The 14,512-nt window shown below is 40.0% G+C and overlaps 1 protein-coding gene across 6 annotated transcripts in view; it reads left to right on the plus strand.

Moving 5' to 3' along the window:
* LOC145987602 (uncharacterized) overlaps positions 1-14,512 on the plus strand; it is a 616,185-nt gene that overhangs the window by 527,807 nt on the left and 73,866 nt on the right. Inside the window, exon 1 of one of the 6 annotated variants that reach the window (XM_083121965.1) lies at positions 1,335-1,556. The exons of the other annotated variants lie outside the window; for them this stretch is intronic. Coding sequence (XP_082978091.1) covers positions 1,355-1,556 — 202 coding nt within the window. The 5' untranslated portion in view covers positions 1,335-1,354. Of the gene's footprint in view, positions 1-1,334; positions 1,557-14,512 lie in introns of those variants that run through there. 6 annotated transcript variants of the gene reach the window in all.

Raw genomic sequence — 14,512 nt, forward strand, 5'->3', positions numbered from 1 at the left:
CTGTTTGTGTTTTTCGATCATTGCCTACAGATTAATGTGTTATGTTTTATTTCTTTTGCATTGTTGATAAACGGTTTATTTTCCGCCTATTTGTTCTTCCTCACACTGGAGCAAAAATTTCAGCTGCTTTAAAGGTATCACCAAGTCACTGAACAAGTCGTGCTCGGGAAATTATTATTAATGCTAGTTGTGACGTGAAGGGTAGTTTTCCTGTTAATACGTTCTGTGTATTTGTTCCACGTAACATGTCTAGTAAATGTACCATTTCAGGCTTTTTCAAAACACGTTAGAAAGAGGCCCAATGTTCACGAAGAAATTTTACAGTTCGTTGTTAGGGATAGTGCGGCAGAAGGGATTTTAACGAAGACGAAGTTGCTGTGCACTTAGTGTTTTGTCTTGAAGTGGCAGACTGAATGTACTATGTATTTGGTACCTCCATTGGTTACATTGAAAAGATTCAAAAATTGAGTTTGAGACGACGGATAATTTAGACCGCAAGGATATTCAACACGATTAACTAGTGAGAATGAGCCAGGATTTAAAACTCTTCTTCCAATATGTGTAATCGACGCGGTTGAGTTTTTCAGTAGTGTCACCTACCGGATCGTTTCAAATCAATATTTTGTTACTTAGGAGTAGGGTTGATTGCGGCAATTAAATTTAATCTCAACTAGCTTTTTCTCTCCAACCATATCATTTAGTGTAAACATAGCTACAGTGAATTTCTAATTCGATGTGAAGCCTAATCACATTATTGCTGTACGTTAGCATTAAGAATTTTTTGATTAGTTTATTCGATTGATTTGCCATCTATAGTTTATTCGATTGATTTGCCATCTACCGGAGAGTTTCAAATGAGAAACGCGATGTATGAAGATTAGTAGGTAAAACATCCATCACTATTCATTTTTACCTTTATGTTTATGTTTCTTTGACAGGAATTATACTGATGCTGGTGCATAGGTGGTTGTACGCTTCGTTGTTCTTGTTTCAATTCTTGACCTCGTAATGCATGTTATTGAGCACGGGGACGGACTATTTATCTGTTAGTGTTTACACATTCCTCACCTCTAGGTAAATAGTTTGTAGCAAGTTTGTTTGGGATGGGTATGCCGGAAAATTGTATTGTGATTTTATGCATAAGGAGCACATGACAATTCCAGAACACAAATTGTCCGACGGTTCCACCTCTATGAATTCCACTTTCGTCCAAGTCGCGTGCGTGCAGGGATATTGTAAAAATGCGGTTGGCAACACTGCTCCGAACAGGTGGGAGACGTGACTTGTATGCGTGGCCGGTTGTTGTTCCGGCGTAAACCGGCGGACGAGGTCTTTCGCTTCAGTCTGTATAGAAATGTCGTGCGATCCGCGTGTTCCGTCGGACATGACGCGACGGGTTGATACCAGCTCGTCGCTCATGAAGCGAGTGCTTCGACGCCTGATACGTCACATGGTGAGGCGTCCGAGGGAGAATCTTTCGCCCACCCCCGGATCGTGGAGGAGGAATTACGTGGTCGGGAGCAGAAACAGCAGGGAAGGTTCGCCGGACCATGCAGGTGCGTACAGTGGAAAACATAAACATCAAATAGTAAACAACGTCTGTTTGCTCACTTTCGATATTGCGCCCCGTGTGTTCTTTTATCATTATCTGTAAAGTATCGGATTTAGTGCGTCTTCAAAATCTCACTCAAGAAGTGATCGTCCCATTTCAACAAAGGACGAATAGGAATGTTAAAATATTCACTTAAAATGTCAAATTGTGGACTTAAATACGTACATTACATAGATCAACATAATTTTATTAATTAATAACAATGTGACCATTATATACACTACAATTTCAAGCACGGATTTTTATGCACCACTGCGTGAGCGGTTACGAGTGTTGCCAAACATGATTGGCCTTGGAATTTGTACACCACAAAATTTACCCCACCCCCTTAACTACAAGAAAGCTTACTTGCTAGTACAGTGGGATCCTTGAGTATTACCGTGCAAATTGTCCATGACTATTTTCATTAATTTTTTCTCTTCCATCCTATGTGTTTTTAAGCGATGGGTATCTATGTATGCTGCTGCAGAAGTTGTCAACAGATTGTTTTGAGCTTTCTTTTAATTCTTGAAGCTCTTATTAGGTCAAATAAAGTAGACGAACATGGTGATGGACAATTTGCACGGTAATACTCATAGATCCCACTGTACCACAGATAAACGTTTATTTGTGCTAGTACAAAATTGTCCTGCGACCTAACCTTCGAAATTTGTTCTATTGGCAACTTACAGTGTGTGATCTATCGAGTACAGTACAGTTATTACAGTATACAGAGAATGAAAATATTCTTCTACGTATAACTGACTATGATTTTCATGACACAACATTATCTCGTAATAGTTATAGGCACTTCGTCAAATCGCAGAAGTGGCCGATTTTGACCATTTCCGAGATTTGCACCCATACTGTAAGTCATCAATCGGTAATTTGTATTTCAATAATTTATCCACAAACCCCAACCCTCCTTAAAATGTTTGACGTAGATCTAATGTGTGGTCATTTTTGTGGTAAATTTGCCTTCACATGGGCCTAAATACTTACTCAGATTGAAAAATCTAGACAAGCCATAGCCGTGTATCACATCGTCACGAACAAATTCTCGCGAAGAATAAAGTTATAGATAATTTCTTTGCCGATTGACAATAATATAAATTGGATTGGGCGTCTCGATTCTCACTCTTGTACAGTGGGATCTATGAGTATTACCGTGCAAATTGTCCATGACTATTTTCATTAATTTTACTCTTATATCCTGTGTGTTTTTAATCAATGGATTTTTTATGTATGCTGGTGCAGAAGTTGTCGACAGCTTGTTTTGAGTTTTCTTTTAATTCTTGAAGCTCTTATTAGGTCAAATAAAGTGCACGAACATGGTGATGCACAATTTACACGGTAATACTCATGGATCCCACTGTACAATTAGTTGACTGTTAACCTCCCCTCCATTTCCCTTCGTAGCTACGGCTCTGCCACGCTACACAATTATAGGATTAGTGTATTACTCTCATTTACATTATAGTATTCCAAACGCATCACATTGTATACAACGGTGATCAATTTTCCTTTATATACAAGTAACTGTTTTTTAATTTCCGACACAGAGTGCGATGTTGCATAGTGCTTTGTTCACACGGATTGTTATCTTTCCTGCAAATGACTCCCACCTTTACTTTTTTAAGCTCGATGTTCAATTGCTCTTTCATGCAATGGATTAAGGACAGCCAGTGCCATCTGTCGATCAAGATAGTGTTCGTTCGGTTATGTGCGTTATGCCTATAATGTTACTGAATCGTTTATTCGCCCATTTCTTGTGCAAACACCATCGCATTAGAATAAAAGAAAGGCAAGACAGCTAAATTAGCAATACAGCTCAATTTGTAATCGGCTTATTTACTACAGAAAAATGAAACCTTAAAGGTATAATGTTTTTAGTACGTTAAACGACAGACTACTGTCAGTGGCAACGATGAATGTGTAGTGCATGGTTGCATGCACACTGGATAAAATAGCATGCTTTTCGAGGGCTCGTAGCGTCGAAACAAGGTCTCAACAGCACAAAAAGTATCGTTTGTTCATAGCATAAACTCTTGTGTGTTTATATAATATGTAGTAATAGTAGGTAATAATTACGCAATACTAATAGCAATGCTGCTTTAAGTGTAACGTGAAGAGAAATGGAAGTTGTCCATATTTTCACTTTCCAAACATAAGGGCATGTATAGTTACACACTGGACCCCACGTTTCGTAATGGCAGACCTGTTGTACTTTTGAGAATTCGGCCAGTTAAGTTTGGTTGCCCGAGTATTTACTGTACTTTTCTCTTTTTGATTTGTAGCGACGTTTATCGAACTTGTGCATGCACTCTCTTGCGTAAAGGTAAAACCAATGCCGTGGCGCTTGAAATTTCAGAGCATGGGAATCGCAGTAATAATTCGTACACAGTCACTGGCTCTTGTATCCGTTGTGCCTCGTCGCTTTGGCAGACAGCTTTCTTGAACGCAGGCAGGTCAGTAACCATGCCACAATACATAAAAGACGTCAGGGACTGTAGCGGACTAGGCTGACCGACATTTCCACAAATCACACTTTCACTAACGGCATGGTAACAGCATCGAATCTAATAATTCTATTATGGGCATCTTTACATCCAGATGAATGTACGCTGTTGCCGTTGTTTGAGTTTAAGAAAATGTAAGTGGTGGAATTCACAACTTTTTTTTTTTTCACATTTAGATATTCAAGCTTAATTGTTTCAGTACAATAATCATCATTGGCGGGGGATTCGGCAGTTTTCATGGGAGAAAAATGCTGTTTTTCGCGTAAGAACTATTCATTTTAAAAATGCGTTTACAGGTTCTTTTCAGAAATATGTAAGTTCTTTCTACTTACTAGAAATTTGGTGAATTATTTTCCTAGTTTCCACAGAATGTTAGGAGTGAAGAAGCTATACCACTACAGTTCCGCCGGGCCAAGAACCAATATTCCTGTGCTTCAAGGATAGTTACTGGAATTCAAGGGTAGTTACTGGAATATACCCCCACTGGATATTTTTCACAAACACCACACACAATTGCATGCTTGTATCTTGGAAGTAAATTTCCGTGGCTCACCATCTCACTGAGGGCCGATGCCTGGCCAACCCGCTGCATTTGCGGAAGAGTGCTCTCGTTTGCACGCGTGGACCGGAGAGCAGCGTCGCAAGGAGGGAGGGAGGCTTAGTCGGTCGCGTTCGTGCAGGCGGGATGCGTCGTCAGCGTATCGTGTTCCATTGCTGCTCTTTTACCAGAGGTATCTATTTTTTAGAGCAACGATTTTAGATGCCAGGATTATTTGCACATCATATGCAGCTTACTGTAAGTTCGCATCAGTTGCATATAGTGGAACCACAGGCAGAAAAGCTTGCGCAGACCCGCGACTCCTGTGCACCGTTCTCCCGCATGGAGGGGAGGGGAAGAGTGGAGCACGCTTCCATATGGCCCGAGATGAACGGATGAAGAGGAAGGTGCGCGAAGATTTTTGGCCGAAGATTCTTTTGTTTGTGGTCGCTCTATAGTTGATACTTTGCGAGTGACCGCTAATCAATTTAATGTAATCATGACTCATCCTCATCGTGGCGATTAGCCAAAGGTGGTGGAAATGTGACGCTAAATAACACATATAAAAACAAAATATAGCTATTTTATGCAGATAAATGTTTGCATGTAGGTAGATTGCCTGTAACAGAGCATTCCTTGACATTCGATACGAGACACTGCGGCAAGCGGCCCGGCGTCAGTGCTTTTCTTTCCCGGTGAACGGGGTCCGCGACGGTCGCACGCTACAGTCTGTTTTTTCGCTCTCCCTGCCTTCGCTCTCTTTCCCTTTCTGTTGACGTTGCAGACTGACGCCAGTATAATCCTCCCTCGGAAGTTGTGTTGTGTTGTGTTGTGTTCGTGTGTTGAAGATTGTGGCTTAATATGGCACCACAAAAGTTTACATTACAACAAAGGATTTATCTTGTCGAGTGTTACTTCGGAGGGAGAAATTGTGGAGAAGTGCGACGACGTTTTGCAACGAAATTTCCTGGTGTTCCCGTTCCACATAGGACCATTATATTAAACCTCGTAAAAAAAGTTTAGAGTAACAGGGCCAGTTCTGAATAAAAGTGGAAAAAAAAATGGGGAAATCAAAAAAATAAAGTATACAAAGACAATCTGCACACCATCCGTGAGTCAAAAGAGAGTATTGTACGAGAAATCGGGAGAATTACAGTAGACGAACTTGCACGTGTAAATGCCAATTTCCTTGGGAGATGCCAGGAATGTGTTGCAGCAGAGGGACATCATTTTCAACACCTTCCGTAGTCAAGGTTAGTACACAGTATGAAAACTGTAATTTTAATAGCCGACTCTAGCGACCGTCGAGGACCCCGTTCACCGGGAAAGACAAGCGCTGATGGCGGGCCGCTTGCCGCCGAGTCTCTTAGCGAACGTCACGGAATGCTCTAGATTGCCTGTAACTACTTTGCATATGATCTGTGTCCTTCTCCCCTGTTTTGTTTTTGTCCCCGCCTTTCTTACGTTTCGTAAGAATAACCCATTAAAATAAAATTCAGAAATATATAGATTAATGAAATAACTTCCACCGACGCATGGAAGCTCATAGCTTTACTTATAACAATTGTATCCAACCCTGAACCAATCAACGACACGAGCAACCTCAGAACGCTGTCGTAATTCGTTTCACCTCATAACATGCCCAGGTTTCCCATGCCAGATTTATGAACTTGATATTTCCTGACAGTCCAGAGAATTGGCAACTACTTCTTAACATTTTTTAAGCCAGCACGCTGTTGAGGAGATGTGACATTGGAATTCAGATTATACATTTCATGATGTCAAAACCGCAGATTGCTAAGCGATAGAAAACGACCGAGGGCATGAAATGAAACGCCCGTCTCTCATATTCAGTACCGTCTTGATATAAACCAATAAAGACGTTTCCCGTCTGCTTGTATTTGAAGTTACTGGAGCTGTTTGCGAAGCGAAGCGACAGATGTGTACGTTTTCATCCACTTTTATTGTTTTCTTGTTGATATTTTACAAGTTTATGATAATTAATGACAACAACCGCCCGAGAAACACATTTTTTTTATTTAAAGTCTGTTTAAATTTGGACCTAAAAGGAATGAGGAGACAGGTGAGTGGAGAAGGTTACATAATTTGTATTCATGTCCAGATATTATTAGAATGATTAATGAAGAAGACTTAGGTGGGCAGGCCATGTGGCACGAATGGGAGAGGAAAGAAGAGTTTGCAGGATTCTTGTTGGGAAACCTGATGGTAGAGACCTGTAGGAGGGCCAAGACGAAGATGGAGGGATAACTTTGAGATTGATCTAAAGGAAATCGGTAAGGATGGAAAAGATTGGATTGATCTTGCCCTGGATAGGGACAGATGGGTGGCTTGTGTTGCTGCAGCCATAAACCTTCTGGTTTAAGAAGGCTAGAGAGTTAGTTAAACGTAAGACACTTCTATTTTGTATATATTTCTGACAATGACTGTGTCAGTTAAGTGTGAATTGTGTTATCGTTTTATCACAGAATAACAGAAAAACGTGTTTTATTTCACAGAAAAACTTATTTTGTTTGAATGAAAATACACGTTTGGTTAACTTTTTTGTTAACCTTAAATTTTAAAAACAAATTTATAGCCTCTACTTAATTCATTAATTTTGATCGAATTATTTGGTAACTACATGAATGTGCATGATTACTGAAAGAATTTGGTTACAATAAACAATGTTTTGTACTTGCGAAGTTACTTGTGTACTACAACGGCTCTCTTCTACTAAATTAATCGCAACGATGTGGATGAATGGATGACAATTAAATAGATGGAGTAATAAAGACAATTAAACGGCCATACTTCAGAATTCGCAACAACAACAATAACCACATGAATTGAGGTTATAACCTACAACCATTTTCATTATGAACTTCCATATTTCTATGCTAATATTAAGTTATTTTTCGTCTAACATTGTTACTTAAAGGAACAGAGTTTCGTCTTATATTACCGCTAGGGTACAACTTTCATTCTTAAGAGTAATATAAAGTTCTGCATGTACATATTTCATTACGAGATGATTGGGAGGTTACGCAACTAAGGATCTTTATGCTGATTGAGGTGAATAGTGCCAGCTCCTATACCTTACGCTTTCTTAAGAGTATGCGCCGTGGATAACTAACTCGTTACTCAACTGGCCACAGTGTCGGTTATGTCTTCCCAAGGACGGTAACTTTTTTATAACACTTGTCCTGTCAGAAAGCCACTTCTCAGTGTAGCAAACCGTATAATTTATTTACCGAACGTTTTTAATTTCCTGGCCTCGCACTACGCACAAATAAAACCTTAGGTATAAATGCACGATAGTACTCAGTAGAATACTGCGTCGGACTACTTTCGCTCGCTCATTCATACTCGTTCGAGTCGCCCACCCTCGAACGTATACAATGGAATATTTTCATGTGACAATGATTGTAGGGGAAGTACCTCTCTTTTTAATTTAAATTAAAGAGATGTAAAATATTCGCCCTCGTAGTTTCACATCACAAATTTCTATTTTATTTCCATACACCACTGTATTGATAAGATAGACTAATTTAACATGAAGATGATTATGTTCACTTAAATTTCAATGCGTCTTTCGCTTCACGAAACCACGATCCATATTTGACGGCCCAATATCACACACAAATTACAGTCATACGTGTACTATTCGACTTCGAGCGTAGAAGCTCTCGATTCCGTGCGCTATCTAGCGTCGTCCGTGGGAACTATTTGGCGCTGGAGCGAAACCCTCTTCCTGCATCAACCTACTTAAGGGTAGCCTCAAGAAGAAATTGCTGGCCAATGATTGCCAAGCTTCTCGTGGTATAGAAAAGGGATAACTCGGCAAATCATTCTGGTTATTTATAAATTGTGACTCGAAAAAGTATTTAGCGTATCACGCTAAGATACCAGAGGTCGTGTATTCGAAATCTGTCTCTTGTAAATCCCCCATGCTATCATTTTTATCTCCATCGTCGCCATTAGCCTATGAAGATAGCGAAACGGCGTTAATTAACCAATAATAATTGCACGCTGGAGGAACATTGCAAAATAGTCTGATCCCACGATGAAATGTAGGTCTCGTCCCGATTAGCCTGTCTGAGCATAAAGTGGGCTTTATAACCTACACAGTGGAGTGCAAGGGAAATGTCTGGAAAATGTTCATATAATTCTAATGGTGAAACTGTATTGATTGATTTGTTGTTTTAAGTCCACTTTATGCACAGTAAGGCTAATCGGGACTGGACCTACAGCTTAAAGCGCGATCCGAACCACTATGTGCCTCCACCGGGTATCAAACCCGGGACCACTTGATTACAAGGCGACGACGCTACCACTGCGCCATCGGGAGGCCCTGGTGAAACTGTAGCCATATGTTATTGCAAATAACATTCTGTGGTTTACAGCAATTTACTGCCAAATTCAAGAAATAAGGAGAAAACCTTTTCACAAGATACATAGAATCATGTTGACTACCATAACGAGGGGGTGTGTGGGGCGGCGAAAAGTATTTAGGGAACTACAGGGAGGTTATTTCAGTCGTTCACCGCCAGCGTTTCGGCCGTTCGGCGGACTCTTCATGCAACAGGTCCCGGCAAATTGCGCTCAGGAAGTCCGTAACAGAAACAGCTTGCTTTGTAATGTTTCCACTTTTCACAATTACAGTTACAATTACAATTGAAATAAGCACGTAACTTGTTGCAAGGATGCTGGAAAAGGTGTCCTCCCAAATCCAAATATTTCTGGCACTTTATTTCTGACATATAATCTTAGATTAGACATCGCTACTTTATCGTCAGTTGACAGAAATGGAAGACAGCATCCCGGCGCATAAAGCAAACCGAAAGCGTAAAATGATATTTAAAAGTAATAATAATGATGATCACTAACCTCCTGTGTTATAAGAGATGTTTAAAATTACCTCCAACAGCAATACAACACGTTTCTTAGGTTCAAGAGATCCTGTCTCTCGTAATTCCCTGACCACTTTTCTGCAAGAATTCGTTTTCACGTAATTATCGTACATAAAAACTCTCTGTTCATGACTATATTTGTTTAACGGCATAAGTAATGAATGAATAACAATTAACACACAATAAAGCACTGGCCATGAGTAGCACAGTACAATAACACAGTATAAACAACACGCGTACTGATAAACGCAAACAGAAGTGAACATGAACGTACACTGACTACGTCTGGTAGCCGGCAGTGTTGCTAACCATTTTTCGGCAATGTCCCTACAGACGTAGTCAACATGTCCCTACAACTGACCAAATGTCCCTACGCCAAGTAAAGTGACTAAAAAAAACAACACCTCATGAGCATCCAAAACAGAAGATAAAATATACACATTTACTTACCAAATCTTTCTGCTCGGTTCTTCCACAATTAATGAAGGAGCGAATTTACAATACATGACCCCTCCCCGATTTTTGTAATATTTCGCATACTCACTAATTGAGGCCTCCTAATCACGAATTTGAAGTTAACATTTGGGGGGTCACGTGTAGAAATTGCAAAATAAGTGAAATTGAGTGGTCCGCGATCGGCACGATTGCTCATTATTTACCGCAAGATTTTGTGTTTCCAATACTTAAAACACGAAATATACATTCCTGATATTACTACGACCCCAAATTTTAACTATGTTTGCCTATCCTAACCTAACCTAACCGTACCTGAATGGTTCGTGGGGCTATCCGTCAATGGTTTGTGGGGCTACCCGTGCATGTATTTTTCGAGCCCAAATTTTAACTATGTTTGCCTTGCCTAACCTAACTTAACCTAACCTTACCGAGAATGGTCAGTGGGGCTATTCCTGAATGGATTTGCGGTAATTGTGATTACGAACCGATAAAAAATCTTTATTTCGTAGCACTTTAACGGCAAACGTTCATCATCGAAGACGCCATTTTCGCATCCTGCAATTTTATGATTGATGTACTGTTGCCAAATTTACCTGTAATCAAATCAGTTCTTCTACATCGTGATTGTCGCTGTCACATGTAAGCACGTTCTTTGGGCAATATACTGAAATCCATAAGTTTATTAATTAGCCCACAGCCATCCTCCTGCACACTCCACCTAACAATCTGTACAACATTAACAACTTTTTTACTGTTCTCTTCCGCCATTCTTACACAATCCATGCTCTCCAAGTATGAAATCAACAGTGTGGCAACGCTGTAGACAGCGTAACTAATTGTAATTTGTTCATATCAACAAATATGGCTACCATACTTGTATACGGAGAATCATTGCGAGAATTGAAAAGCTTGTTTTACAACTTCTACACGTTAATGAACAATTTTTTCACCTCACCCCAACATGTTGACTTGAGATAAATCATCACGACTAATTATTTCGTTAGTATAAGACGTAGCATAGAAATTACAGAATGGTCCGGTATTGTAAATTCTTGCCTTAATGAATAATAGTGGTGTGCGGGACAGAATTTTTTGGGTCGGGACGGGATCGGGACGGGAATTTTTTTTAAATCCCGACATTCGAGACTTAAAAATTTGCAATTTCCTGACCAAGTCGGAAAATTTTCGGGACGGGAAATTTTCGGAAGCACTGGATATCTCGAATTCTACAAGTCATTTTCACTTTAAGTGATTGTTTTTGCATTTCTAGAATAAAAACTTACAATTTTGGATAAGTTCCAGAAACTTACAATGCAGAAAACGTCGAGAATTAACGACTTTTTAAAGTGACCATTCGGTATTTCCCGACTGCTCGGGATCCCGAAAAGTCAGGAAGTCATTTCCCGAAGTCGGGATTGGGACGGGAATTTTTTTTCCCGATCCCGGTCCTGACTTTTCGGGATCCCGCACACCCCTAATAAATAACGTTGAGTCGTTTACTGTTGATTATGTTATTTGAAGTCATACATGTTGCTGCTGTGAAGAGATAGATGTTGGTTGGTGATATATGCTGTATTTCCTGCAGTCTTTAACAATTTTGGTCCCATTTTATTTACCTTTTTTGTTTTTGTATCACTTAACATTGAAAATATTCTTTCTGTTTCAGCGTTAGAATGCAGCAATGTTAGCACTATTTTCGCGAGAGTGGAAATGTTTTCAAAAAAGAACTTACCTTGAAAGTTTTTGGTAACCGATACCATGTTCCAAAATTCTGATGGAGATTTGTTAGTTAGTTCTTTTTTCTCCTCCTCGCAAAAGTATCCAGATAAACTAATTCAAAAAATGTCATTTTCCAAGATTGAAAAAAGTACCTACGTTTTCCCTCATTTGGCAAAATCTGTCCCTACGCGGGCGAAATTTAGTGAAAAGTCCCTATGAGTAGGGAAATGTCCCTACGGTTGGCATCACTGCCGACACGTGCAGTATGAAGCGCCCTCTCGCGGCTGACAACTCCCCGATAAGCTGCCGGCGCTGTCGCGACAACTGAGGAAAAAGTAGCGATGTCTAATCTAAGATTAGATGTCAGAAATAAGGCGCCAGAAATATTTGTATTTGGGAGGGCACCTTTTCCAGCATCCTTGCAACAAGTTACGTGCTTATTTCAATTGTAATTGTAACTGTAATTGTGAAAAGTGGAAACATTACAAAGCAAGCGGTTTCTGTTACGGACTTCCTGAGCGCAATTTGCCGGGACCTGTTGCATGAAGAGTCCGCCGAACGGCCGAAACGCTGGCGGTGAACGACTGAAATAACCTCCCTGTATATATCAACACAGTGAAGATGTTTGTGGAAACAAGGCGACTTCAGTTTCTATTCAAATAGTGGACTTAAATCTGTACTTGTCAAAGTATTTTCAGGTCAATTTCAATTTCACGATTTGTAAAATAATATGTAAAATATAAGTTTCTATGACTGAGGGGTGAGATATGAAATCGTACTCTGACCCCCTGAGAAAAAGTAGTTGGCTATGTATTTATTTCATACCTACATAATTTATTTATTTATTTATTTCGAACACAAATGCACATGCTCAATTACAGTGTTCACAGAGCATTGTGTAAACAATAAATTAATACACAATATCAAATCATGTGAAGAATATGACATTTGAAACTACAACATATACTTACATATAAACGTGACTGATTTCATACATTGCTTGTATTAATGCAGATTCAAGTTATATTTGAATCTAAATTTCAGAGGTAATCAACTTGTATACATGTAAATAGTAGTAAAATAATTAAAATATTGAATAATATATTACATGTAATAATATAATGTATAATATAGTATAATAATAATATCAATACAACAGTTATATCAGCTGAAATTGCTACATGATATTGCAATATATTTATTATGTTATGCAGCAGTAGCTTCAATTAATTCTTGTCTACACAAATCTAACTAAGAAAAACGAATAGCCACGCTTACTAAACAAATAAGGTTTTTGGCGCTACTCAAGGCGGTGCCTCAGGAATGGAGCCGGTCGCAGGTCACGGTGTAACGTATTGTTTACAGGAACAAGAAAAATGCAGGCATGCGCTTGAAACACAATCTACCCCACTAATGCTCAACAGACTAGAAAATTTCACGAACATTTAAAATCCAAAATGGCGCTGAAACGTCAAGATTGAATTGAAATAAAGTAGCGGAACCAGTGAATGTGAGGAAAGTGTCGGTTGTTACGATCCTTCAAAAGTTTGAGAGTCAGTTATGCGATAAAGCTAATGTTGTCACAACAAGGCAGGCTTCCAACAACGTGAAAATGGGTTTGAGGAAATCGGGTTAGCCGAAGGTTCCTCCGTTCAAGGTCGGACACAATTTCGTTACAATTTTCGCGTGTGCTGGTCCTTGGATGCGAAGTGCGTAACTGGGGGGAAACCTTTGGATGGAAGGCGCTAAAACCTCGTGCTTTGCATGTTCACACAACTTCTCTTCGCGGGGAAAACATTTGGCGGTTAACCCTTCTCTAGCATCTCGCAAATAGCGTCCTAATTGCCTTTCGTGACGTTGTGTAATAACTTTTCTGCGTTTCTGGGAAGCAAGCTTTCGTAGTTTATATATTCTGGCCAATGTAAATCAACGCCTCTTGCATCGTAAGGTCAACCCGCGAGTGTCGGATGGATCATGTGCGTTGCAAGTTTAGCCGGCCTCCGTGGCAGAGTGGTTATCGCAGCGCGCTACGGTGGCAGAAGTCCCGGGTTCGAATCGCCATCTAGGCGTGGGTGTCCCTTCATCAGTTTCATCATATCGTATCACTCATCCTCATCGTCGCGATTAGCCTAAGTGGCAGAAAAGTGACGCAAAAATCAAATCGAAAAACGTTGAATTTTTGCGTGGTAAACACACAGAATCACCAATATCCAGTGGCGGCGATTGGGTTCCAAAATTGTGGGGCAATGTGCCAAAGCTGGGGGGGGGGGGGGGCAAGGGAAGTTTACTTTCCTTTGGTAGATAAGGTTTAGCGCAGTGCGCGGGCAAGAGTGGGTAAAGATTCGCCGCCACCACCAATATCGTTTTTAATTGCCAAGAACACGGATGAAATAAATATAAAAATTGTAGGGTGCTTGATTTCACTACAATTGACAAAACTAAACAAATCGCAGGGTATTGGGGGAAATTCATGTTTATTCAAACTTCGTCTAATTTAAGCGCCTCCTTAGCTTACTGCATCTCGATGAAGGGGGGGGGGTGATCGCATAACTTTTGTTACCAAGAGTGGGTGATCACCTTTTTAGACTTCAAAAGATGATGATAATAAGTTCAGTTAATTCACGATTTATTGTTAATTTTAGACGCTTTGGTGAGGGGGAAGGAAGGACGATCCCCTCCTATATCCGTCCATGTGATGAAATAGTCGGTCAGTGCAGCGCACTACGAAGAGAGAGGTCCCAGGTTCGAACCTGGGTGGTGCATTCTGTTTGTGCATTTA

This window comes from Lepisma saccharinum, chromosome 5, assembly GCF_977018435.1.
Source record: "Lepisma saccharinum chromosome 5, izLepSacc3.1, whole genome shotgun sequence".
NCBI classification, from domain to species: Eukaryota; Metazoa; Arthropoda; class Insecta; order Zygentoma; family Lepismatidae; genus Lepisma; species Lepisma saccharinum.